Source organism: Hemiscyllium ocellatum, chromosome 15 (genome assembly GCF_020745735.1).
Source record: "Hemiscyllium ocellatum isolate sHemOce1 chromosome 15, sHemOce1.pat.X.cur, whole genome shotgun sequence".
Lineage (NCBI taxonomy): Eukaryota > Metazoa > Chordata > Chondrichthyes > Orectolobiformes > Hemiscylliidae > Hemiscyllium > Hemiscyllium ocellatum.
The window spans coordinates 69,172,679-69,196,966 of record NC_083415.1 but is presented as its reverse complement, the minus strand read 5'-3'; the positions used below and the strand labels follow the sequence as shown (position 1 = coordinate 69,196,966).

At 42.8% G+C, this 24,288-nt stretch overlaps 1 protein-coding gene across 2 annotated transcripts in view; it reads right to left on the bottom strand.

Moving 5' to 3' along the window:
- Positions 1-24,288, bottom strand: part of fer1l4 (fer-1 like family member 4) — a 355,704-nt gene that overhangs the window by 257,521 nt on the left and 73,895 nt on the right. For both annotated transcript variants that reach the window (XM_060836605.1, XM_060836606.1), the window contains exons 13-14: positions 17,834-17,942; positions 2,771-2,963 (exon numbers count right to left, since the gene is read on the bottom strand). In XM_060836605.1, coding sequence (XP_060692588.1) covers positions 2,771-2,963; positions 17,834-17,942 — 302 coding nt within the window. The remainder of the gene's footprint in view (positions 1-2,770; positions 2,964-17,833; positions 17,943-24,288) is intronic.

The following is a 24,288-nucleotide window of genomic DNA, read 5'->3' as shown; positions in this document are numbered from 1 at the left end:
TTTGAGGTAAAGAATTCCACAGATTGACTATCCTCTGAGAGAAGAAATTCCTCCTCATCTCTATGTTCAAAATGGCAATTCTTTATTCTGAGATTGTGCTCTCTGGTCCTCGGCTTTCCCACATGAGAAAACAACCTCTCTGAATCTACCCATTCAAGTCCCCTAACAATCCTGTATGTTTCAATAAGGTCACTTCTAATTCTTCTCAATTCCAATGAATATCATTCTAATTACCTTCCTATTACCCATTGAATTTGGATGCTCAGTTTTTGGGCTTTGTACACAAGAGTCTCCAAATCTCTCCATGTTGAGCTTTCTAATAATTATAAATAATATTCAGCTCCTCTATTCTTCCTGCTGAAGTGCAAAACCACACATTTTCTCATATTGCATTTCATTGACGAGTTTGTGTCCTCTTATTTAATCAGTCTATATCCCTCTGTATCATCCACACCACTGTCTTCCCATCTATTTTGTGTCATCTGCAAACTTGGTAACAGTACATTCAGTTCCCTCATCCAAGTTATTAATAAATATTATAAATAATTGCACTCCTCTATTCATGTTAACACACCAGTTCTTATACTGCAGGTTCTTATACCAAGGAATACATCATCAAACACTTTATTGAAATCTATAGATACATCATCTACTGGTTCTCCTTTGCCTTATCCTGCTTGTTACTCACTGCATGAAAACATTATTCCTGAGTTGCCATCACTTCTTTAGGCAATCACTTTAAATCCATGTTCTCTGGCTCTTCATCCTTCTACTAATTGGATCAGTTAGAAGGTGGAAATGAGGTGGAAAATTGTAGGGAGGGAATTGCAGAGCCTGGGATCAAGTCAACTAAAGACATGACCATCAATAATGAAGCAATTACTATTATGAATGCACTAAAGTTTAGAATTAGAGGAGCACAGATGTCTACAAGGGTTGCCTGGCAGGAAGTGATTACATATATAGAGGGATGAGATCATGGAGAAATTTGAAAACGCAGATGAAAATTTTAAAATTGAGTCACTATTTAAGCTGGAGCCAATATAAACTAAGTGAGCACAGGGTGAAAGGTGAATAGGACTGGGATAAGTAAGGACATGGAAAGCTGAGTTGTGACAACCTCAAGGTAATAGAGGATGTAATGTGGAAGAGCAGCCAAGAGTATGTGAGAATAGTCTGGAGATAACAAGGGATGGATGAGGCTTTCAGGAACAGATGAGTTGAGGTAGTTGCAGAGTTAGGAAATGTTACAGAGATAGAAATAGATGATTGTAAAGATGATGGTGAAGTGATAAGAAGTTCATCTCTGGGTCAAATGTCACACTGAACTTTGCAAGTGGTTCAGTTAGGAGAAAGTAAGGACTGCAGATGCTGGAGATCAGAGTCGACAGTGTGGTGTTGGAAAAGCGCAGCAGGTCAGGCAGCATTCAAGCAGCAGGAAAATCAATTTTTCAGACATGAACCCTTTGGATGCTGCTCCTCGGATGCTGCCTGACCTGCTATGCTTTTCCAGCACCACATTCTTGACTTTGCAAGTGATTCAGCCTCAGTTGTCCAGGATAGGCATGAAGTTGGTGGTTACAGGAAAAGAGATTGTGGTCAGGACTAAAGTCAATGGTTTCGTTTTCCTAACATTTAATTGGAGGAAATCTCTGTGAATCCTATACTGGATGTTGACAAATAGCTGACAATTTAGAGGTAATAAAGGAGTTGTGAGATATGGTGGCAAGGGAGAGCTAGGGGTGTAGTGATTGTAATGAGGTCAGCCGGGTGGACCTCATAGAATATGAATTCCATAATTGCGGCTGTTAATCTGGTCAAATCAGTGAGCCCTGGCTGACAGATAAAAAGAGTGACAGTCTGACACTCTGAGAACTGGCTCTAGGAAAGCTTGACCACTGTCAAGGACTTCCCACGTGCAAATTAAGGATGACTTGGTGATAGGATATTGGCCTCTGTGGAGTTATTTCAAAGAGTTGTCAGCATTTGTCTAGAAATTAATGCATTTCTGGATGATGTCACCAAAAGGCAGGATGTGGATGAGAAATAGGAGGGATCAAGGATGGTTTTTTTGTACAACGTCAGAGACACTGGTGTGGGAAAAGAAGGAAAGTCATTGCAAATGATTTTCTACAATTGTACAGATAAGAATGAAACTGAGTGAGAGCAGTCTCCCTGTCAAAATACGTGTTCAATTCTTCTGCTATGTCGTTCTTCTCCATTAGAATTTCTCTGACACTGACCGAGAGGGCCTACATCTGTCTTTTTTAATCTCTTTCTCTTCATACAGTTATTGAAGTTACATCCCTGAAATCTTACTCTCATAATCTATGTTTCCTCTTTAGATTAAATTTTTTGGCTTCTTTTGCTGAATTCTCAAATGGCCCCAATCCTCAGGCATTTTGCTTTGTCTGGCAAGTTTATACACCTCTTCTTTTAATCACATACTGTCCGTAATTTTTTTTGTAAGCCATCGTTGAGCTACTTTTCCAGTTTTATTTTTGCGCCAGATAGGAATAGTGTTGTAATTCATGCATCTGCTCTTTAAATATGAACAATAACCTATCCATCATCAATCTTTTCAGTAAAATCTCATTGTTACCAGATTAGAGTCCTATATCTCCCAAATGACACTAATGGTGAACCTACACAAAATGAAGAGTGTCCAACTAAGGATGGACAATAATGGTGGCTTTGCCAGTGAACATGCAAAATCATTTTAAAAACAAATAATTTTTAGCACCAATTTATTGAATTTTTCTGAACGCACCTGTCAAATTCTGTGTATTCTGCTTTTGTAGGTGGTGTAATTGAGTTTTGTTTTGGAGGTAAACTGATTTCAGTATTCTCTAGCTCATCATCTGAATCTCTTGTGTCCAGTAAAGATCTCTTCTCCTCATTGTCATCCACCTTTCCTTCTTTTTTCTTTCTGGTGACAATTTCTACCAACGTTCCATAGTTACCTTAAATAAAATAAAATTAACATTTTGATTTTAGTCCTCCTACATGGAGGTTTCAAAGCAGCACAACAATTAAAATAAAACAGAAATTGCAGGAACAACTCAGCTCGAATGGCAGCACCTGTAGGGTGAGAACTGAGTTATTGTTTCAAAACCAAAGACTCTTCTTCCAAGGATGTAATAAGTTAAGAATTGCATAATTGCGCATGAAAAACCAAGTCACTTCTGAGCAGACATGACATTGACTTTTACACCTGCCACCAAACCTGGGCTGTATAATCAGATGCTGCTTGACCTGCTGTGCTTTTCCAGCACCACTCTAATCTTGACTCTGATCTCCAGCATCTGCAGTCCTCACTTTTGCCTGTATAATCAGGTGTTTCTATCCAAAAAATTGGCATAAGGATTTGGAAAGGTTCGGTGAATTGGCAAAAAAATAGTAAAAGGAGTGTAAAGTGGGAAAATGTGGGGTCAAATACTTTGACAGGCAGTATAGAAAATTAGCATTTATTTAACCCAAAGGCAATTGTATAAATCTGAGGTACAGAAGAATCTTGATCTTTTAGCACAGGAATGATAAAAATTTAATCTGCTGGTACAGCATGTTATTCGAAAGGTAAGGGGAACATTGTTATACACTGCAATGGGAATGGAAAATAAAGATAGGAATTTATTGCTGCAGTCATTCATGTTATTGGTGAGACTACATCTGGAGTACTATGTACAGTTTTTGGTCTCCCATTTGAGAAAGGTATAATTGAATAATAGTAATAACCTCAGAGGATGCACCTGGGATGGAGGCATTATCTAGGGAAGGAAGATCGAACAGGCTGAATCTGTAACCATTAGAGTTTAGAAGAATGAGAGATGATCTTATTGAAACACATAAGAGCCTGTGGAGTCTTGACAGTTGACAGCGAAAGATTGTTTCTTTTTGTGGGAGAGACTTGAGCCATGAGCTCCAGTTTAAAATTAAATAATCCCCCATTTAAGACAGAGATGAGAAGAACATTTTTCTCTGAGAGTCATGAATCTGTGGAATTCTTTTTCCCAAGGAATGGTGGAGGTGGGGCTATCAAAAACAAGACAGTGGTGGATGAATTTTTGATTAACAAGGAACTCAAAGCATATGGGTGGGGGGTTGGCAGGATGTGGATTAAAGTCACCTATCAGATCACCCATGATCATTTTGAATGGTACAGCTGTCTTGATGGGTAGAATGGGACATTCGTAATTCTAATCTGTATGTTCCAAATAAACTTCAGGACGCAGCAAGAATGCAAAGACGCTTACTGCTTGAGATAATGCTGCAGGCATACAGGATTGTGGCTGAAAGCAGTCTCTGGTGTCGAAGTCCCAGACTATATGACTAGGCAAGTGTGGATTTCTCAGAGGTGGTGTGAGGCTCCACCGTAGAGGGGTGATGTGGGCAGAATAGCCAGCCTAGACCCCCCACTCGTCCCCTCACTGTTAAACCACAGCGAGTTCAGGATGGGAAGCGACTAGTGGAAAGGGCACCTGGGAAGTTTCTCACACTCCCTCCCCCTCCTTTTCCCCGCCAACTATCAGTGGCTGCAAACCTGCTGAGGAAGGATGCAAAATTCTGCACATATAAACTGGTCAAAAGAAGACCATTTGGCCCCACAGTGTGTCTGTGGGTGAATGAAAGGTGTTATATAGCCGTGCAGGTATAACACTTCAACTGAAAACTCAAATAATGTTTTCAATGGGGCAAGGGTTTCTGCTTCTACCAACCTTTCAGGTAGCAAGTTCCTGATCCTCATCAACCTTTAGGTGAAAGTGTTGTTGCTCAATTCAACTTTTAAACAGAGGTGACCATTCAGCAAAATAGAATGGATGGAAATATTGAAACCGCTCCTCCAATCACAGGCTGGTTCACTCCCGTGCTTTGTGTTATGAGACACAATCACCTGATGAAGGAGCGGCGCTCCGAAAGCTAGTGTGCTTCCAATTAAATCTGTTGGACTATAACCTGGTGTTGTGTGATTTTATGCTTTTTGTTGATCGACTAACTGGGAGGATGGAAAGCAAGTCAGGCTGCACAGTGACTGGGTCCGTAAAGTGGGTGTGAAGATGTAAAGTAAAAGAGAACAGCTGCAAAGGGGAATGAGCAGCTACAAAGGGGATACTGGATTTTCAAAGATTAGGTGGATCTCAAAGGGGAAACATTTGTTTTCATGGGGAGAAAACAATTTTAAATTTTTCAGCAAAGAAATACTTAGCCATTGGAAACAGGAAAAATCGAGTGACAAATTCTTCACAAATTAACGCTGAATCTCTAGATTAAAAATGCAGGATTTAGGAACTACAAATATGAGCACTGAATCAAAGGTTTAATATAATGTTGAAGTTTTATTTAGTAAAGGTTTCTATTAATGTGTTATCTCATGTTAAAGCATCTCCCTTACCATGAATTACTTGAGTGGCTGGCTTTAAGACAGACATACAACTGTTCAGCTGTGACACCTCTAGTCAGCAGAAAGCCTTTAGAGTCATGACTTTTTATGTATATCAATGGCTTTTTCGAATAAAAATATTTGTTACTAACTTATGCTGATTGTTTTGCACCAATTTGAATATTGTCATCCCTACAAAGCTGATGCTTTCCTTGTATTTTGTGTTTTGTGGTTTTAAAGTTAATCTTGGAGGATATTGTTGAAGCTTTAAATTCTGCATCTGTGTGAGTCCAAATTCCCCATATATAAGCGTAAACATGGAGATGTTGCTACTTCGTGATGGCATTACTAAATGAAAGAGTTGGTGAGACTGAAAAATTAGCTCCTGAAAACAAAAATGTTGCCCCCAAAAATCAAAAAGTAGCCTCCAGTAAAATTCAATAGAAGCCCTCGAAGAAACAATTGAGCCCTGGTTCCTATCACTATGTGGTTGACTGTGCAGCTTTAAAAGTTGCTGTCAAAGAAGGTTTCTTGTAGATAGTACACAAAGCCATCACTGGTCGATCAGTGGTGAAAATGAACATTGAGCAATTATCAGTGAACATCCTCACTTCTGACCTTATGATGGAGGGAAGGCCATTGATGAAGAAACTGAAGATGGTTCAGCCAAGGACACTACCCTGAGGAACTCCTGCAGAGAGGTCCCGGAGCTGAGATGACTGACTTCCAACATCCACAACCATCTTCCTACATGCCAGGTATAACACTAACCAGTAGAGATCCCTCCCACCCCCACCCCCCTGATTCCCATTGACTCAGGGCTCTTTGGTGCTACACTTGGTTAAATGTTACTTTGTTGTCAAAGACAATCATTCTCAATTCAGAGTTTAACTTTTTGTCCATATTTGGATCAAGGCTACATTAAGTTCTGGAGGTGATTGAGCCTGGATTGATGAGCAGGTCTTTTTGAGTAAGTGCCACTTAATAGCACCTCATCATTTTGCTGATAAATGACAGTAGATGGGGCGGGGTGTTAATTGGCCATAATGGGCAACTCCTAGTTTTAATGAAAACACTTTCGGGAAGATGGAAGAGAAATAGCTAGAGCACAAGTTTTCAGTGCTATTGCTGCAATGTCATCAGGACCTAATGTGGTTCCTGTATTCAATGTGCTCAGTCATTCTTTGATATCATGTGGAATTAAACAAATTGGCTGAATGCCTGCATCTATAATAGTGGAAGTCTCCAGAGAAGACTTTCTGTACTCACACACACAAATTGCTTGGGTCATTTTGAAATTGTAAAACTTTGTTATTTTATTCAGTGCTGATCCACCTACTGTTCTTGTATTAATGCCTCATAAACTTAATGGAAAAGTTCTACAAAAGAAACAGGTTTCACAGGAATGACTACCCAGGTGTCAATGAGGAAGCGTCATTAGGTATAGGAATTAATGTCATGTACAACTGTACAATAATTATCCTTAGACACTTACAGCATCAAAATAAACCATTTGACCCTTTGCTGGCTCTTTAAAAGAGCAGCTATGCTTAGTCTCAGATCACAATATTTTGTCTGTAATTCTCATCTGCAGACACCTGTCAAACTCCAGTACACATTATTTATGGAATAAGCTTCCACTACTTTTTCAGCAATTGTTCAAGATCCGATCCATTATGGGTGAAAGCATTTGTCTTGGTGCCTATGTGGACCATGACTTGGGGCTGCTCCCCCTCTCCCTCAAGGGTCCCAAAAAACATGATCAGAGACATCACGAACCCTGGCACCTGGGAGGCAACAAACCAATCGTGAGTCTCTCTCGTTCCCACAAAACCTCCTATATGTCCCTATAACTACGGAGTCCCCAGTGCCTAAAGCTCTGCTCCACTTTCCCCTTCCCCTCTGAGCAGCAGGGACAGACTTTGCACCAGAGACCTGTACCCAATTGCTTACCCCTGCTAAGTCGTCCTCCCCAACAGTATCCAAAATGGTATACTTGTTGACAGAAACCACCACAGGAGATTCCTGCACTGCCTGCCAATTCCCATTCCTACCCCTGACGGTAACCTATCTACCTTCTTCACATGGCTGTGAAGTAATACCTCCCTGTAACTCCACTCAATAACCCCATCCACCTCCCAAATGATCTGAAGTTCATCCAGTTCCAGCTCCAATTCCTTTACATGGTTCTCGAGGAGCTGGAGTTGGGTGCACTTCCCACAAATGAAGTCAGCAGGGACACTAGAGGTGATCCTTACCTCCCACATACAACAAGAGGAAGATTCAACCATCCTAACCTCCATTCCCACTCTTCTAAATTCCCAAATAGACCGCTGAAAAAAATGAAACTCAAAAGAAAACTCTTACCACATAACCAACCGACGCAGAGAACCTTTTTTTGGTTAGAGGAGAAGAATGAGTGGGAGACACTACCCGAGTAGTGTTTCAGGTAAAGCAACCGCCCAAATATGTAACCTCGTGACCTTCCCGACAACCTTCTACTTGACAATTCCACACTTCCGGCTGCTAGTAGGAAGAAAGGTGGGGATCTAAGGCAGAAATTCAAGGAGCTAGGTTGGAAGCTTACAGCTAGAACGAACAGAGTTTTTATCTCTGGTTTGTTGCCTGTGCCATGTGCTAGTGAAGTGAGGAACAGGGAGAGCACAGAGCTAAACATATGGCTGCAAGGATGGTGCAGGAGGGAGTGTTTTGGATTCTTAGACAATTGGAGCTCTTTCTGGGGAAGGTGGGCTCTCTACAAACAGGTTGGTCTTCAACTGAACCAGAGGGGTACCAATATCCTGGGGGAGGAATTTGCTAATGTTCTTTGGGGTGGAGGGGGTTTAAACTGATACAGCAAGGGGATGGAACCTGAATTGTAGTTCCAGCCTACAGAAAGTTGAGGGTAGTGAGGTCAGGAATAGGTTTACAAAGTCGTGAGAAGGCACCGGCAATCAGGAGGCTGGTTTGAAATGTGTGTACTTCAATGCCAGGAGCATCCGGAATAAGGGTGGGTGAATTTGTGGCATGGGTTGGTATCTGGGACTTCAATGTTGTGGCCATTTCAGAGACATGGTTAGAGGAAGGACAGGAATGACTGTTGCAGATTCCAGGAGTTAGATGTTTCAGCAAGAACAGAGATGTTAGTAAAAAGGATGGGGAGGGGGATTGGGGGGGAGGGTGGCATTGTTAATCAAGAGTAGTATTACAGCAGCTGAGAGAACGTTTGAGGTGTTATCCACTGAGGTAATTTGGGCTGAGGTTAGAAACAGGAAAGGAGAGGTCACCCTGTTGGGAGTTTTCTATAGGCCTCCGAATTGTTCCAGAGATGCAGAGGAAAGGATAGTAAAGATGATTCTTAATAGGAGCGAGAGTAAAAGGATGGTTGTTATGGGGGACTTTAAATTCCCCAATATTGACTGGAAATTCTATATTTCAAGTGGGTCAGTTTTTGTTCAATGTGTGCAGGAGGCTTTTCTGACACTGTATGTAAACAGGCCAACAAGGGGCAATGCCATACTAGATTTGGTACTGGGGAATCAACTCAGCCAGGTGTGAGATTTGGAGGTAAGTGTGCACTTTAGTGAAAGTGACCATAATTTGGTTACGTTTACAATAGCAATGGGCAGGGATAGGTATATACCACAAGGAATATCTGGGGGAAAGGCAATTATGATTCGGCAGGACTTTTTCACCCTGTCTGGGAGCAGCGGGAGACAGAGCGGAGATGACGTTGGGACCAAGAGGTTGACGGGAAGGTACGTGAACAGTACAAATACTTACCTTCAAAGCCCGCAGCCTTTTTTTCCCGTCCGGGAGCAGTGGGGGTAACGTTGGGACCAGGAGATTGCCAGGAAGGTTAGGACTTAGTACATATCTCCGTCCCACTCCCCCTCTCTAACCAGAAGAAAAGGACTCTGTAAGGTAAGATCTTTTCTTTTCTTTTATATATTTAAGTGCATTGTTTAGTATTAGTTAGTTGAGTTAAGCTAAGATTTACAATAGCAGGGGATGTCAGACCCGTGGCATGTGCCTCTTGCTTGATGTGAGAGCTCAGAGATGTGGCTGACGTCCCTGACTCTTACACTTGCAAGAAGTGTGTTGAGCTGCAGCTCTTGCTTGACCGCATGACAGCTCTGGAGCTGCAGATGGACTCACTGTGTAGCATCTGCAATGTTGAGGAGGTCGTGGATAGAACGTTTGGAGAATTGGAGAGAAAAACAGGGAATGGGTGACCAAAAGGCAGAGAAAGAGTAGGAAGACAGTGAAGGTGTCCCCGGCGGTCATCTCCCTCCAAAACAGGTATACTGTTTGGATACTGTTGGGGGAAACAGCTCACCAGGGGAGGGCAGCAATTGCCAGGATCGTGGCACCGTGGCTGGTTCAGGGAAAAAGTCTCGTAGGGGCATAGTCAGAGGGGATTCTATTGTGAGGGGAGTAGATAGGCTGTTCTGTGGCCAAAAATGAGACTCTTGGATGTATGTTGCCTCCCAGGTGCTCGGGTCAGGGATGTCACCGATCAGCTGCAGAGTATTCTGAAAGAGGAGGGTGAATAGTCAGTTGTCGGGGTGCATATAGGCACCAACGATATAAATAGGAAACGAGATGAGGTCCAAAAGAAGAATTCAGGGAGCTAGGAGAGAAGTTAAAGAGGAGGACCTCAAATGTACCAGTGCCACGTGCTAGCCAGGGCAGAAATGAAAGAATAGGCAGGATGAACATTTGACTTGAAGGATGGTACAGGAGGGAGGGATTCAGATTTGTGGGACATTGGGACTGCTTCTGGGGAAGGTGGGACTATCACAAATTAAATGGTCTGCACCTGAACCAGACTGGAACTAATGTCCTTGGGGGAGATTTTGCTACTGCTGTTGGGGAGGGTTTAAACTAATGTGGCAGGGGGCTGGGAACCAGAAGAGAACATTAGTAGACAGTGAGGTGGAAACTACAGACTGTAAGGAACAGGATCATGAAGTTATCATTACCAAGGGGAAGAGTAGGCAGAGAGCAGATGAACGCAAAGGAACTGGTGGTCTGAAGTGCATATGCTTTAATGTAAGGGGTATAGTGGTTAAGGCAGATGAACGTAGGGTTTGGATTGGTGCCTGCGAGTATGACGTTATTGCAATCACAGAGACTTGGTTGAAGGAAGGGCATGTTTGGCAACTCAATCAGGCAACTGACTGTGTGGAGTTTGCACGTTCTCCCCGTGTCTGCGTGGGTTTCCTCTGGGTGCTCCGGTTTCCTCCCACAGTCCAAAGATGTGCGGGTCAGGTGAATTGGCCATGCTAAATTGCCCGTAGTGTTAGGTAGGGGGTAAATGTAGAGGTATGGGTGGGTTGCGCTTCGGCGGGTCGGTGTGGACTTGTTGGGCCGAAGGGCCTGTTTCCACACTAAGTAATCTAATCTAATCAATGTTCCAGGATATAGATGCTTCAGACAGGACAGGGAGGGAATTTAAAGGAGAGGGAGGAGTTGTATTGCTGGTCAGGGATGATGTCATGGCTATGTTAAAGGAGGACACTATGGAGGGCTTGAACAATGAGACATTACGGGTAGAGCTGAGAAATAAAAAGGGTGCAGTTACATTGTTGGGGCTGTATTACAGGCCTCCCAACAGTGAGCGTGAGGTAGAAGAACAAATAGGTAAACAGATTCTGGAAAGATGCAGATGCAACAGGGTCATGGTGATGGGAGATTTTAGTTTCCCCAACATTGACTGGGATACAGTGTCAGAGGTCTGGATGGGGTAGAAAAGTTTTCTACAGCAGTATGTCAATAGTCCAACTAGGGAAGGGGCCATATTGGACCTGGTGTTGGGGAATGAGCCAGGCCAGGTAGTAGAAATTGCAGTGGGAGATTTCTTTGCGAATAGTGACCACAATTCTGTAATTTTTAGAATACTTGTAGACAAAGATGAGTGTGGTGCTAAGGGAAGAGTACTAAACTGGACTAAGCCAATTATATCAAAATTCGGCAGGAGCTGGGAAATGTGGATTGGGGCAGCTTTTTGAAGGGAAGTCCATATTTGAGATGTGGGAGGCTTTCAAAGATAGGTTGAAGATAGTGTAGGATAAAACAAGGGATAGGAAAGGCAAGATTCATGAACTGTGGATGGCAGGAGAAATCGTGTGACTAGCCAAGAGAAAAAGGAAAGTGTACATAAAGTCCAGGCAGCTAAGAACAGAACAAGCTTTGGAAAGGAAAATCGGGAGAGTATGACCATTCTTAAACGAGGAATCAAGCGGGCTAAAAGGGGTCATGAAGTAACTTTAGAGAGCAGAATTAAGGAGAATCCCAAAGCCTTTTATTCTTATATAAGAAGCAAGAGGGTAACTAGAGAAAGGATAAGGAAGGAAGGTTGTGTGTCGCATCTGAGAAAATGGGTGAGATTCTCAATAAGGAGAGGGACATAAAGAATGTCCAGATTAGAAATAGAGGTTTGTTTACTCTGGATTACGTTGACATAAGGAGGGAGGATGTGTTGGGTAGGTTAAAGGATATTAAGGTAGACAAAACCCCAGGACTGGATGGGATCTATCTCATGTTGCTGAGGGAGGCAAGAGAGGTAATAACTGGGGCCCTAATGGATATCTTTGTAGCATCCTTAAATACAGATGAAGTGCCGGAGGACTGGAGGGTTGCTCATGTTGTTCCCCTGTTCAAGAAGGACAGTAGGGATATTCTAGGTAACTACAGACCAATGAGCCTGACATCAGTGGTGGGAAAGTTGCTGGAGAAGATACTGAAGGATAGGATCTATTTATAATTAGAAAAGAATGGGCTTATCAGTGATAGGCAACATGGTTTTGTGTGGGGGAGATCATGCCTTACCAACTTAATAGAGTTCTTCAATGAAGTGACCAAGTTGATAGATGAAGGAAGGGTTGTTGATGTCATATACATGGATTTTAGTAAGGCGTTTGATAAGGTTCCCCATGCAAACTAATAGAGAAAGTGAAGTCACATGGTGTGCAGGGTGTTCTAGCTAGGTGGATAAAAGACTGGTTGAGCAACAGGAGATAGAGAGTAGTAGTTGAAGGGAGTTTCTCGAAATGGAGAAAGGAGACCAGTGGTGTTCCACAGGAACCAGTACTGGGGCCACTGTTGTTTGTGATATACATAAATGATCTGGAAGAGGGCACTGGTGGTCTGATCAGTAAGTTTGTAGATGACACGAAGATTGGTGGTGTAGCAGAAAGCATAATGGACTGTCAAAGAATACAGGAGAATATAGATAGACTGGAGAGTTGGGTGGAGAAGTGGAAGATGGAATTCAATCCGGGCAAATGTGAGATGATGCATTTTGGAAGGTCTAATTCTAGAGTGAACTATACTCTAAATGGAAAAGCCTTGGGAAAAGTTGATGAGCAGAGAAAGATCAGGGAGTTCAGGTCCATTGTACCCTGAAGGTAGGTTGAGTGGTCAAGAAGGCATATAGTATGCTCGGGGTATTGAGTATAAGAGCTGGCAGGTCATGTTGAAATTGTACAAGACTTTGGTTCGGGCGCATTTATAATACTGTGCACAGTTCTGGTCGCCACATTACTAAAAAGATTGGACAGTTTGGAGAGGGTGCAGAGAAGGTTTACGAGGATGTTGCCTGGATAATGTTTAAGGGGGATACACACGGAAAATACTTTACACAGAGGGTGATACGTGCCTGAAACGCGTTGTCAGCAGAGATATTAGAGGCAGACATGGTAGATTCATTAAAAGTGTGTCTGTTCTGATGCATGAGTAGGTGGGGAGCAGTGGGATACAAATGCTTAGGAATTGGGCGATAGGTTTAGACAGTGGATTTGGATAGGCACAGGCTTGGAGAGCCAAAGAACCTGTTCCTAGGCTGTAAATTTTCTTTTTTCTTTGTTCTCATTTAGGATGCATAGGATGGGGAAGGTAACTGGAGGGGATGTACACACTTGAATGTGGAGTTCATTCAAGGAACAGTTACTTCTGACCCTTGATAGTGTATACCTATCAGGCAGGGAGGTAGTTGTTAAAGAGAGGGAGCCATGGTTTACTAAAGAAGTTGAAGCTCTTGTCAAGAGGAAGAAGAAGGCTTATGTGAGGATGAGGCGTGAAAGCTCAGATAGGGGGCTTGAGAGTAATAAGTTACCCAGAAAAGATTGAAAGAGAGGGCTAAGAAGAGCCAGGAGGAGACATGGGAAGTCATTGGTGGATAGGATCAAGGAAAACCCTAAGGCCTTCTATATGTATATCAGGAATAAAAGAATGACTAGACTAAGATTAGGGGCAATCAAAGATAGTAGTGGAAAGTTGTGTGTGGAATCTGAGGAGATACGGTAAGTGCTTAATGAATACTTTTCGTCAGTATTCACGTTGAAAAAGGGCAATGTTAATGAGAATACAGATACAGACTACAAGATTAGATGGGACTGAGGTTGACAAAGAGGAGGTTTTAGCAATTTTGGAAAATCTGAAAATAGATGAAACCCTGGGGCTAGATATTTCCTAGGATTCTCTGGGAAGCTAGGGAGGAGATTGCAGAGCCTTTGGCTTTGAACTTTAAGTCATCATTGTCGACAGGAGTAGTGCAGAAGACTGGAGGATAGCAAATGCTGTTCCCTTGTTTAAGAAGGGGGGTCGGGACAACCCTGGTAATTATAGGTCAGCGAGCCCTACTTTAGTTTTGGGTAAGGTGTTGGAAAAGGTTCTAAGAGATAGGATTTAGAAATATCTGGAAAGGAGTGATTTGATTAGGGAAAGCAACATGGTTTTGTGAAGGATAGATCATGCCTCACTAACCTTATTGAGTTCTTCGAGAAGGTGACAAAACAGGTGAATGAAAATAAATCGGTTCATGTGGTGCATGTGGAGTTGAGAGTACATTGCTGGAAAAGCACAGCAAATCAGGCAGCGTCTGAGGACCAGGAAAATCAACATTTCGGGCTGGAGCCCTTCGTCAGGAATCAGGATTTAAATACTTCACCAGTCACAAATGATGTGTCAGATGACTGGATAGCTAATGTGGTTCCTTTGTTCAAGAAAGGCTGCAGAGATAGACCAGGAAGTTACAGACCAATTGGTCTGACATCAATGATCGGGAAATTATTAGAAAAAACTCTGAGAGACAGGAAAGGCAGGTAGTGTTCAGGGAAAGTCAGCACAGATTTGTGAGAGGGAGATCCTGTCCGACTAATTCCACTTAATTTTTTGAAAAGATGACGAAATATATTGATGAGGGTTGTGCTGTTGATGTGGTTTACAGGGGCTTCAGTAGATTTTTTGGCAAAGTTCCACATGGATAGCAGGTCATAAAGGCAAGAACCCATGGGATCAAAGACAAGTTGGCAAACTGATTCCAAAACTGAATTATGATAAGAGGCAAAGTGTGATGATGGAGGTCTGTTTTTGTAATTGACAGACAGTAACATAGTACCAGGACTGGAGCTGGGACCCTTGCTGTTCTTTATGTATATTACAAATTGGATGTGAATGTGGAGGCTATAATTTGTAAGTTTGTAAATTACATGAAAATTGGTCATTTCTTGATAGAGAGGTGGATGGTCTCAGGCTATATTCTGATACTGATCGTCTGATAAATTGGACAGAGCAATAGGGGCAGATGGAATTTAATTGCGCTAAGTGGGAGGTCTAATAAGGAAGGACATACCCAATGAATGGTAGATCCCTAGGGAGTGTAGTACTGAGGAGAAACGGGATCTTAATGTACCAGTCCACAGATGACTGAAGGTATCAGTACAAGTAGACAGGGCTGTGAAGGCAGCATTCGGGATGCTTGCCTAAATTAGTCAGGGCGTAGACTATAAGAGCAAGGAAGTCTTGTTACAACGTTATAAAATATTGATTATAAAACAAGGTGGAATACAGTGTGCAATTCTGGTCTTACACTATCATAAGGATGTGATTGCAGCAGAGATGGTGCAAGGGATATTCACCAGAATGTTGCCTGGGATGAAAGGTCTCAATTATAAAGAAAGACATGATAGGCTGCATTTAGTTTCCATGGAACAGATGAGGCTGGGGGGAGGGTTCTGATTGATAAGATAAAATAGAAACAGGGACGTTGTTCCAATGGCGGGTGAAACTAGAACTTGGGGGCATAGCCTCAAAATTATGGGGAGACAAAAAACTGCAGATGCTGGAATCCATGGTAGACAAGCAGAAAGCTGGATTAACGCACCAATCCAGGCAGCATCAGGAGGTGGAGAAGTCGATGTTTAAGGTATAACCCTTCTTCAGGAGGGTTCAGGGGGGTTGGTGGGGAGAGTGGCGCAAACCAAGGACTATCAAGGGTAATGGTCCTTCCAGAAGGCAGAGACGGGCAGGGAGGGGCAATGTTCTTGGTGGTAGGGTCTACTTGGAGTTATTGGAAGTGTTTAAGGATGAGGTCTTTGATGCGGAGACTGGTGGGGTGGTAGGTGAGGACAAGAGGGACTCTGTTTTTATTGTCTTTGGAGTGGGGGAGGTTTAGAGCAGTGGAAAGGGGAATGGTGATGGTGAGGAGCAGGGCTTTCTTGGATGACAAAGGATGGAAAAGCACATTGTTCAGAATAGGTGGACATCTGGGATGCTTGGGAGTGGAATGTCTTCTCATCCAAACAGATGTGGCAGAGGCAGAGGAATTGGGAGAATGGGATGGAGTTCTTGCAGGATACTGGGTGGGAGGAGGTGTAGTCCAGGTAGTTCTGAGAGTCTATGTGTTTGTGATTAACATACATCTGGGGACTTCGTTTACTACAAATGGAAACATCCCAGATATCCACCTATTTTGAATAACATCCCTTTCCCCCCTCATCCAGACTGCCCTTATCACACCACCTCCATTGCCTATTCCAATGTTCTAAACCACTTCGAACGCAATAAAGACAGAGTCCAACTTGTCCTCAGCTGTCACCCTACCAGTCTCTGCATCCAACACCTCATCCTTAAACACTTTTTTCAACTTCAACTAGACCCCACCGCAAAGAACACCTTCTCCTCCATACCCATCTCTGCCTTCCGCAAGGACCGTTCCCTTTGACAGCCCTTGGTTTGCACTACGCTCCCCACCAACCCCCCTGAACCCCCACGTTCCTTCCCCTGCAACCAGAAAAGATGCAAAACTTGCCAGTACACCAACCCCCTCACCTCCATCCAGGGCTTCCATTTTTTATGTTCTTATGATGGAAGTATACAAAGTTATGAGAGGCCTCGACAGGATAGATTGTGAGAAGTTCTTCCTCATGGCAGATGAGTCTAAGACCAGATGGAATAGGTTTAAGGTGAAGAGCAAGTAATTTAGAGGAGATCTGAGAAAAAGATTTTTCACTCAGAGAGTGGAAGAAAAGGAACATGCTGTCTGAGAGGGAAGTGGAGGCCAGTACTTCCACAGCATTTAACCAGCAGCTGGATGAGCACTTAAAAAGCATAGAGTCATAGAGTTGTTCCATGCCGGACAGATATCCTAAATTAATCTAGTCTCATCACCAGTGCACTGACCAAGTACAGGTAAATGGGATTAGTGTATTGAGAACCTCGATTATCCGAACACCAATTATCCGAAAATCGGATCATTCGAAGGAGAGCTCGAGATCCCTATCAAAATGTTGCAGTAAAAATGTGTGTGTGTCTGCCCGTCTCGGTCAGATAATGAAAGTTCTTCTGTACATAGAACATAGAACATTACAGCCAATTACAGGCCCTTCAGGCCTCGATGTTGCGCTGACCTGTGAAAATAATCTAATGCTTATCTAACCTACACCATTCCAATATTACCCATATATATGTCCAATGCCCATTTAAATGCCCTTAATGTCAGCGAGTCTACTATTGCAGGCAGGCCATTCAACACTCCTACAACTCTCTGAAAGTTTGTTGGTCAGCATAGACATGGTGGACCGAAGAGCCTGTTTCTATGCTGTTTGACTCTATGACATCTATAATGCTCTCTGTTCCAAGGAAAACAATCCTAACTATTTTAATTTCTCTTCATGACTGAAGTCCCTTATCCTGGGTAACATTCTGCTAAACATCCTTCACCACAGGGAGGGCTTGAAGTTAAGATCACTGTAGATTTTATGGAAAATTGAATAAAAGTTGAATCTTAAAAGATATAATGCTCAGGGAAGAAAGAAGAACAATATTAAGTCCCAGGAGAAATAGTTTCCAAGTGGTTTGTGAAATTGGATTGTAATCCAATCAAAGCAGCAGTTTTCTCTCTCTCTCTCCCTATCATCATTGTCCTTTCACAGAAGCACTGTCTTCAAGACAAAGCTCCTACCAAATCTCATCTCATTTCTGAAGGGAGAAAACCTTTTATCCTGTTTTATTCCAATGATATTATGTGAACATGAAATAACAGAGAAGTCCACAATAACATTGCCCTTCATGTTATAATCTGATAATGAAGAGTTTGACCAAAAAAAACAAACTCTTGCTATATTCACAGCTGCAATTTCATTCACAACATCAATAAAGACAAGTTCTTACCTATGGACACTTCAAAGGTGAGAGCCCGTGACCCCACTGAAGAGTCGATCATGGTTGCCTCAAAAAATGAAGCAAACAGCAGGAATTCCTCCTTCTCCCCTGCAATAGACTGAACAGAAAATGCAATGAATTTCAATGTTGTTATTATTAACATTCTTCTTAACATTTCAGGCTGCTAAATCGAGCCAAGACATCTAAGTGGTAGTATCACACAGTGGGGTGTTATTCTTCCAGTGCTATTGTCATCAGGAAAAGTGAATGAGGATCGAGTCAAATAGATTAATTTTCCTTGTTTGTCTTCATTCTACCAGATGGAGAGCTAGTTAGATGGAAGGCAACTACATCCTGCAGCAGTTGCCTCACTCAATTATTACTGGTGATGGGTGTAATCATTGTAACAAAGTCAGCCAGGTAGACCTCATGGAATATATGAGTTCCCTGATTGGGACTGTTAATCTGGTTTAATCAGGAAGCTCTGGCTGACAGATATAAATAGGGGTGTCTGAGGTTCTGTTCACTTTGAGAGCTGGCTCTAAGGAAGCCACAGCAGTGTCAATTATGTGTTAATAAAGGGTGACTTAATGACAGGATATCAGATTCTGTGGAGTTATTTGAATGGGCACTGAAATTTGAACACAGAGTACATTTGGTCTTTATCCTGCACTCAAATTCACTTTTGAGATGGAGCAATCTAAAGCACTTGCTTTCTTCAATGTGCTTGTTCAGAAATCTGCTAATGGATTCTTCATTACTGTCTAATGCAAGCTCACTTTCACCAGTCATAATGCATTGTGATTGGTAAAGGTCTAAGGCTCATCTATTTGCATAAGTTACAAACTTGATGCAGAAAAACCAAGTACCTCAAATCTATCCGACAGGACAAGGATTCTAGAAGTTGGGAACTTATGTTGCAGTTATACTGGACATAGGTGAGACTGCACTTGGAGTACTCTATTCAAATTTGGTCACTTTGCTTTAGGAAGGATGTTATTAAACTGGAAAGTATGCAGAAGAAATTTACAAGGATGTTGCCAGGACTCAAGGTTATGAGTTACAGGGAGAAGCTGGGCAAGCTAGGACTTTTTCTTTAGAGCATAGGAGACTGAGGGGGAATCTTACAGAAGTTTATAAGATCATGAGAGACATGGATAGAGTGAATGCAATCAGTCTTTTTCCCAGGGTTGGGAATCAAGGATTAAAGGGCATCAGTTTAAGGTTAGAGGGGAAAAAATAAAAGGGAACCTGAGGGGCAATATTTTTACAGAGGGTGGTACAAATATGGAATGAGTTGCCAGCAGAAGTGGTTGAGATGGGTACATTAACAGCAATTTAAAAGGCATTTGGACAAATTCATGCATTGGAAAGATTTAGAAGGATATGGGCCAAGTGCTGGGAAATGGGGTTAGTGATGATGGACGTTTTGGTTGGCATGGATCAGTTTGGACCAATAGGCCTATCTCTGTGCTGTAGGACTCAATGACAATGGCTATCATGAACACATCATTATTCATTGTGTATTATGCAAAATCACAAATGGACCAAAGGCCCAACTTTTGGTTCTAAAAAATGTCCAGTGCCATTCAAATTATTCTAAAAAGGCAACATGTCTCAATGATTTAAACAAGCTGAGCAAACTGCTTTATGCTTCTCCTCTTCAGTAATTATGAAAATGGCATTTTCTGCTAAAAGGATACTTCCAAGTAACTCATTTTGCCTTTCCCACAATTAAGCAGCATCTTGTAGGAATTTCAGTGCCAAAGCAATGCCTGATACATCAGCTGAATGCGAAAACGATTGGTTGATCAAACAGCATGTTTTTTCATAATTGGCAGGGTGCAAACCATAGTCAATAAGACAACACCTTACAAAACCCAAAACATCACCTAAGAGATATGATTGGGCAGCATTTACTGAATAGCCCTGGGTATGCTGACAGCCTCTATCACACCACTTTGAGATGATCAGTCAAGCTTGCAACATGGCTTATTAAAAATGACTTAACTTCATTCATAGACACCTGTGTTCTGTGAAAAAAGGAACAGTTTCAAGACTTGCACATTTTTTTGAATTATAGTGCTTCTGTGTCAGGGAGCTTTTTCTACAGCAAGGCAACATTAGACTAAGTATGGAAACAAAATATGCAGTCAATGAGTAACAGGGGAAAGCTCTCTGCTGGTTGGTATCAAACTGGCACACAGAAAGATAGTTGTGGTCAGTTGGGAATCAGTCATCTCAGGAGACTGCAGGAGTTCCTGCGGGTGTTCCTCAGGGCAGTTGTCCTAGACTCATCCATCTTCAGCTGCTTCGTCAATGACCTTCCCTCCATCATAAGGTCAGAAGTGGGCTTTTTGGTGACGATTGCACAATGTTTAGCACCATTTGGAACTGCTCAGTTACTGAAGCAATCTGTGTTAACCTGCAGCAAGAATCTCCCAAATCTCTTCTCAAAAACTGCAGTTACTATAAAGGAACTTGGTGAAACTACTACAACTAGGGAGATAGTATTAAGTAAACTGATGGTCTTAATGGCCTGCACCCTACGGTAGTATAGAAGGTGGCAGCAGAGATAGTGGATGTTTTAGTTAAGAATTTCCAAAATTCCCTGGATTTTAGAAAGGGACCAGTGGATTTTAAACATCATTATTCAGTGAATTGAATTGAATTAAATAATTTATCGTCTCCTGCATTCAATATAAAATACAGAGCAAAGTGCGTATAGTTGCCATGCAGAGGCCCCATTCTCATTAACATAAAATAAAATTTAAAGAAATAAAGAAAGATAACTGAAACATAGAACATAGAAAAATACAGCACAGTACAGGCCCTTCGGCCCTCGATGTTGCGCCGACCCAAGCCCACCTAACCTACACTAGCCCACTATCCTCCATATGCCTGTCCAATGCCCGTTTAAATGCCCATAAAGAGGGAGAGTCCACCACTGCTACTGGCAGGGCATTCCATGAACTCACGACTCACTGAGTAAAGAATCTACCCCGAACATCTGTCCTATACCTACCTCCCTTTAATTTAAAGCTATGCCCCCTAGTAATAGCTGACTCCATACATGGAAAAAGGTTCCATTGTCAACTCTATCTAAACCCCTAATCATCTTGTAAACCTCTATCATGTCACCCCTAAACCTTCTTTTCTCAATGAAAACAGTCCCAAGTGCCTCAGCCTTTCCTCATACGATCTTCCTACTATACCAGGCAACATCCTGGTAAATCTCTTCTGCACCCATTCCAGTGCCTCCACATCCTTCCTATAGTATGGCGACCAAAACTGCACACAATACTTAAGATACAGCCGCACCAGAGTCTTTTACAACTGCAACATGACCTCAGGACTCCGGAACTCAATTCCTCTACCAATAAAGCCCAGTACACCATATGCCTTCTTCACAGCACTATTTACCTGGGTGGCAACTTTCAAAGGTCTGTGTACATGGACACCAAGATCCCTCTGCTCATCTCTGAAAGAGAGTCCAACTTTTCCTCCTCTGCTGTTACAGCCCCACTTTGTGCCTCACCAGCCTACATCATGCTGCCACCAAGGGCCAACTCCAATCAGAAGCAAGAATTCTGCTCCAGGCTTCACAGTTTAGTCGACTCTATAGCCATGCTGCCTCTGAAGATGCTGCTGCTGCTGCTCCGAAACCCATCAAAGCTGCCTTCCTACCAAAGAGCTTTTTGTATCAGGTAAGGTTGAGTGAAAACTAAATAAACTGAGAAAAGAAGAAGGGGAGAAAACGGAAAGAAGAAAAAGTAGCCATAAAGGACAAGCCTGGGCACAGGAGTCTGGACATTGCCTACTCTGCTGCCGCAAGCCAAAAAGTGGGAAACTATAAACCAGTTAGTTTGACTTATGTTGTGGAGAAATTGCTGGAGTCAATCACAAATGAGGAGATAACTGAACACTTGGAAAAACAAAACTTAATTCACTAGTGTCAGCACATGAAGGACAAGTTGTCCTTGACAGACTTGCTGGATTCACTTGAGGATGCAGCAATGTGTCCAACAGATTCACCATCCACTCACGAAAGAAATTTCTTCTCCTCTCAATTCTGAAGAGTCATCCCTTCACTCTGAGGCTGTTCCCTCAGGTTCTGGATCAGTGGTGCTGGAAGGGGAAATGAGGAAACTGTTGAAGTTTCATGACATGGTTGAAGAGCTTCAGGGCAGAGGAAATGACCTGGGAGTTGCAGTGGGAGAGGGACTCCCTGAGATTCTTGTAGAGAGAGAAGGAAAACTTCTTCAAGGCAGGCATCCTTGCAAGAGGATTCGCAGTAGAGTTAAAATCAACAAGGTAAAAACAATGACTGCAGATGCTGGAAACCAGATTCTGGATCAGTGGTGCTGGAAGAGCACAGCAGTTCAGGTAGCATCCAACATGTCATGAAACTTTAACAGTTTCCTCATTTCCCCTTCCCCCACCTCATCCTAGTTTCTAACTTCCAGCTCATCACTGTCACCATGACTTGTCCGGACTTGTTCGACCTCCCTAGCTCCTTTTCCATCTATCCACTCCACCCTTTCCTCCCTGACCCATCACCTTCATCCCCTCCCCCACTCACCCATTGTACTCTATGCTACTCTCTCCTCACCCCCAACCTCCCCAAGCATATCTCTCCACACTTCAGTCTCTCTGCCTTTATTCCTGATGAAGGGCTTTTGCCTGAAATGCCGATTTCGCTGCTCGTTGGATGCTGCCTGAACTGCTGTGCTCTTCCAGCACCACTGATCCAGAATCTGGTTTCTAGCATCTGCAGTCATTGTTTTTACCTTGTTGATTTGTTCCCTCAGGTCCTAGTCTCTCCTAGTGGAAACACCTTCTCCACATCCACTCTATCCTGACCTCTCAGTATTCCGTAAGTTTCAATTAGATCTGCTCATCCTTTTAAGCTCCATCAAGTAAAGAGTCAGAGTCCTCAAGTGCTCCTCATATGACAAACCCTTCATCCCTGGAATCATTTTTGGAAACTTCCTCTGAACCCACCACAATGCCAACACACCCTTTCTTAGATACGGGGCCCAAAACTGCTCTCAACATTCCTAATGTGGTCTGATCAAAGCCTTATATAGCCTCAGCAGGTCATCCTTGCTTTTGTATTCTAGCCCTCTTGAAATGAATGCTAATATTGTATTTGCCTTCCTACCTGCCAACTGAACCAGCACATAAGAAAATCCTGAACCTGGCCTTCCAAGTCCCTTTGAGCATCAGATTTCCGAAGCCTTTCCCTGTTTAGAAAATAGTCTTTGCCTCTTAGGGTTAGCATGGATGGACATTTTGGTCGGCATGTGTCAGTTTGGGTTGAAGAGCCTGTCTCCGTGTTGTAGGACTCTATGACTCTATAACTAGATGACTTTATTCTTCCTACCAAAACGTATAACCTCACACTTCCCTGCACTGTATTTCCATCTGCTACTTCTGTGCCCACACTTTTAGCCTGTCCAAGACTTTCCGCAGTCACCCCATTTCCTCAAAACTACCTGTCCCTCCACCTATCTTTGTGTCATCTGAAAACTTAGCAACATTGCCTTCAGTTCCTTTACCCAAATCTTTAACATATAATGGTCCCAACACTGACTCCTGAGGAACTCCACTGGTCACCAGCTGCCATCCTGAAAAATACCCTTTAGCCCACTCTCTTTTCTTTGATTTCCAATTGTCACCAGGTTTCTGAGGGTGCCTCTATTTTCAGATGCTCCCACAACTGTCTTTCTGCTGCAGCAGCCACATTCTCTCATGAAGCTGGGAGCTGGACATTTTTGCACAGCCTTTCATTGGCATTCTGCCTCATGAGCCTTATCTCTCTCCTTCATAGGGGGAAATGTAAAGTTAGAGAATTAGAATCTTAATCCCATGTAACGTTGTGTCTCTGTGCACAGGCTCAGAATCTGCATTTTGCTAAAGTCAACCCAATGTAAATCATAGAATCCCTACTGTGTGGAAACAGGCCATTTGGCCCAACAAGTCCACTCTGACCATCCAAAGAGTAACTCACCCAGAACCATTCCCCTGACTCATGCACCTAACCTACACAACCCTGAACACTAATGACTATTTAGAATACAACAGAACAGAATTCCTACAGTGTGGAAACAGGCCCTTTGGTCCAACAAGTCCACACCAACCCTCTGAAAACTAGTGCACCCAGACACCTTCCCCTTCCCTATTGCACCTAACCAACACATCCGAACATAATGGGCAATCTATTGTGGCCAATTCACTAATGTGCACATCTTTGAATTGTGGGAGGAAGTCAGAGCACCCAGAGGAAACAGACACGGGGAGAATGTGCAAACTCCACACAGACATTTGCCCAAAATTGGAATTGAACGCGGGTCACTGGCACTATGAGGCAGCAGTGTTAACCACTTAGCCACCATGCCACCATAGTACATAGGTCAAAGAGGAAACTTCATCTTATTCATTCATGGGATCTGGGTGTTGCC